At 38.7% G+C, this 3,814-nt stretch overlaps 1 protein-coding gene across 1 annotated transcript; it reads left to right on the forward strand.

The window, feature by feature from the left end:
* Positions 1 to 820: 820 nt before the first annotated feature.
* LOC132277552 (uncharacterized) lies at positions 821 to 2,509 on the forward strand. The gene has a single exon (XM_059779403.1). It carries the CDS (start codon positions 821 to 823, stop codon positions 2,507 to 2,509), a length of 1,689 nt encoding a protein of 562 aa, XP_059635386.1.
* Positions 2,510 to 3,814: the final 1,305 nt, after the last annotated feature.

Below are 3,814 nucleotides of genomic sequence, written 5' to 3' on the forward strand. Positions count from 1 at the left end.
AAACATCCTTTGAGAGGATGAGGCTTATAAGTTAAAAATGAATCCAATAAAGTGTGCCTTTGGAGTATCGGCAGGAAACTTTTTGGGTTTTTTGGTTCATCAAAGGGGTATAAAGATCGATAGGAATAAAGCTAAGGCAATTATTGTTGCTAGTGCGCTGAGAAACAAGAAACAGTTGCAGAGGTTACTTGGGTTAATGAACTATCCTAGGAGATTTATTGCTAATACAGCTGGGAAGCTACATGTGTTTTCCCCATTACTAAAGTTGAAGCCGATGGAAGTATTCAAATGGGATGATACACATCAAAGGGCATTTGACCAGATTAAGAATTACTTGTCGAGTCCTCTTGTCATGATGCCACCAAGGAAGAAATGGCCGATGAAATTATATTTATCGGCTGCTGAAGAATCTATTGGAGCTATGTTAGCACAAGAGAATGAAGAAGGAAGTGAACAAGCAATATATTATCTCGGCCGAGTTTTAACTCCTGTCGAGTGTAGATATACACCGATTGAGAAATTATGTTTGGCTTTGTATTTTGCAGCAATGAAATTAAGAGTCTATATGTTACCTATTTTGGTTTATATTGTTTGTCAAACAGATCGTATAAAGTATATGCTATCAAAGCCATTAATCATAGGCCAGATCGGTAAGTGGGCTCTAGCATTAATGGAGTTCAGCTTTGCATATGTTCCACAAAAGGCAATTATGGGAAGAGCATTGGCAGACTTTCTTGCCGATCATCCATCACCTGAAATTGAATCATAAGTGTTTGATGAGCTTGACTCAACAGCCATATTCATGACCCCTTGGACTTTAATGTTTGATGGGTCGAGTACTAGTGAAGGCTCAGGAGCTGGCATCATGCTAATATCCCCAATAGGGAATCAAATTTCATTTTCTTTCTTTTTGGATTTCAAGTGCTCAAATAATCAAGTCGAGTATGAAGCATTGATTATCGGCTTGGAAATTCTGCTAGAAATGGCAGTCAAAGACGTTCACATTGTGGGAGATTCGTGTTTAGTGATTAATCAAATCTCAAAAGACTTTAGATGCTTGAATTGGCAATTAAGACCATTCCATTCATTGGCAACCCAATTGGTCAACCAATTTTATAATGTGACTTTGGAATATAGACCAAGGGCCATGAATAAAATAACTAATGATTTAGCACAGACTGCTTCAGGAGTCAGGGTGCCGAGTGGTATGAAGGAAAGGATAATGAAAATTACATGCCGATCTCTTCCATCGGCTGAAGCAAGAAATCAAATTATGGAAGAAGTCTTTGCCACTGATGTTGCCGAGTTGGATGATGATGATTGGCGAATCCCTTACATCCTGTTCTTACAACATCCAACTCTAGAAGTCGATCGAAGAATAAAAAGAAGTGCAGTCGATTATGTTCTTATAGATGGAGATCTTTATAGGAGATCGGCTGATGATGGCTTATTATTTCAGTGTATTAGCAAGTTTGAAAGTTTAAAGATTATGGCAGAAGTGCATGAAGGAATATGTGGAGCTCACCAAGCCGGTATCAAAATGAGATGGTTGATACGCCGATATGGATATTATTGGCTTGGAATGAGAAAAGATTGTATGACCTATACAAAGGGCTATATAGATTGTCAAAAGAACGGCCCAATGCAGTGGGTTCCAGCAATAGAGATGCAATTGTTAGTTAAACCGTGGCCTTTTAGAGGTTGGGCCATGGACTTAATCGGCAAGATTAATCCTCCATCATCAAAGGGTCATCATTGGATAATTTTAGCTACCGATTATTTCACTAAATGGGTAGAAGTCGAGGAATATGTCTCAGTAACTCACAACACGGTGATACAGTTTCTGGAGCGACATATCTTTCACCGATTTGGTTTACCAGAAACAATTGTTGCCGATAATGAATCTGTGTTTCGAGCAAATGAAGTGTTACAACTCGGCATTGATATGCAAGTAAAAATGGTAACTTCAACACCCTATTATACTCAAGGGAATGGCCAAACAGAGGCTTCAAATAAAGTTGTTATTGAAATTATTGAGAAAATGATAAAAGATAAGCCAAGGCATTGGCATAAAACCCTTTCAGAAGCTTTGTGGGCTTACAGAAATTCAAAGCGAACAAGTACAGGGACAACTCCTTATCGGCTTACATTTGGCCGTAACGTTGTGTTGCCGATGGAGTTAAATGTAAAATCGGCAAGAGTAGCTTTACAACACAATCTTATACTTATCGATTACAACGAAGCTATGCTTGCCAAGTCAGAAGATTTAGATGAAGTCCAAAAACTTGCTTTAGACGACCTTATGGTCCATAAAGCAAAAGTAATGAGGGCTTACAACAAAAGGGTGAAGTTCAAGTCATTTGCAGAGAGTGATATGGTTTGGCAAACAATTCTTCCACCTGGGAAGGTGGATAGAGTTTATGGCAAGTGGTTACCTACTTGGAAGGGTCTATATTTGGTTCATCAAGTATTGCATGGAGGCTTACAGGTTAAAAGATCTAGATGGTGAAATCCATAAGAGACCAATAAATGGAAGGTACCTTAAAAAGTGTAAGCCAACTATTTTTGAGCTCATGGAAGAAAAGAAAATTTCCAGTAAGTCAAGATAGTGTGGATTGTATTTGTTTTTATGCAAGTTGTGTAAAGATAAAGTTTGCTCCTGCGATAAATAAATAGTAGCATCAATATATTGCGATAACAAGATTGTTCAAAGAAAACCACATTACTTCCCAAAAGATGCAAATTGTTCAAAAACCACATTACAGATCCATAATAATTGTCATGAGATAATAAAAAGTTCAAGGTTGGTTAAAGTTCTAATGAAATTCTTCAAATTGGGCTTTGAAACTTGCCCATAATACTCTGGTTTGATCGAGTTTCGCTTCTGCCTGCTTCTTGGACTGCTCCAACTTTGGCATTTGAGCCTGTAGCGCTTTAAACCTGGGCGCAACAACTTCGGTCTGTTTCCTCAGATTTGCCACTTTGTTGTCGAGCTGGGATTTATCCTGTTGAAGCTAAGCTAATTCTGCTTACAGTTGTTTCTCCCTGGCATTTAGATCGGCAGCCTCTTTCTTCAAAGACAGATGAAGTTCTCTTCCACAGTTTAAAGATTGAGAAAGTTTTTCCTTTTCTTGGTTTTGAGCAGCACAATGATTGATGGAATGAGTTGGCTCGGCGTAAGCAGTAATCATGGAGGGGGCTTGAAGTTGGAAATTCTTAAAAAAGGATTGATCCTTCAAGGAAAATCCCGGGTAGCTACTTAGGAAGGAAAAAGTTTTGGTAAGTTCACTTTTGAAAGAAGGGATCAAGGACAGGTCTTGTTGCAGCATTTGAATTAATATCTGAATAGCTTTGTTCACTTCTAAGGGGGTTTCGGAGGTTGGCTTAGTTGGGATTACAGAAGGTTCAGGGTCCGGAGAGTCAAGCACAGAGTTAAACAAGGAGTCAAGAGTTGCAAAAGGAGAACTTGGATCGATATTGGTAGGAATGGCAGGAGTAGCTGAGTCTTTCTGTACCTGAAATATTTTGGGTCAGTCCTAGTAACTATGAGCTTATAGGAAAAAGGTTATCAAAGTTGTAACTTACTTCCTCGGAGTCTCCTATTTGTTCGTTCGTTGAAGTTGCAGCTAGGGGATCGGCGGAGACTGGAGAGATTGTTTACTCAGGGAACTTTTGTTCTTTTCCTACTGACATTTCAAAATTTTCTCCTTCCACACTGTTCAAAGTATCTCCCGGACTTGTCTTTTGATGTAAAGATAGTGGAGTTTTCTGAAAATGATGCTGATTTAGGTATACTATTTAGACAAGGACATAG

Source organism: Cornus florida, unplaced genomic scaffold (genome assembly GCF_030987335.1).
Source record: "Cornus florida cultivar Cherokee Brave unplaced genomic scaffold, ASM3098733v1 CherokeeBrave_3.0.0_Hap2_Chr10, whole genome shotgun sequence".
NCBI lineage: Eukaryota > Viridiplantae > Streptophyta > Magnoliopsida > Cornales > Cornaceae > Cornus > Cornus florida.

What these genes read in the sequence shown, in the direction of transcription:
- LOC132277552 (XM_059779403.1), top strand. Translation starts at nt 821, where the DNA reads ATGTTTGATGGGTCGAGTACTAGTGAAGGCTCAGGAGCTGGCATCATG.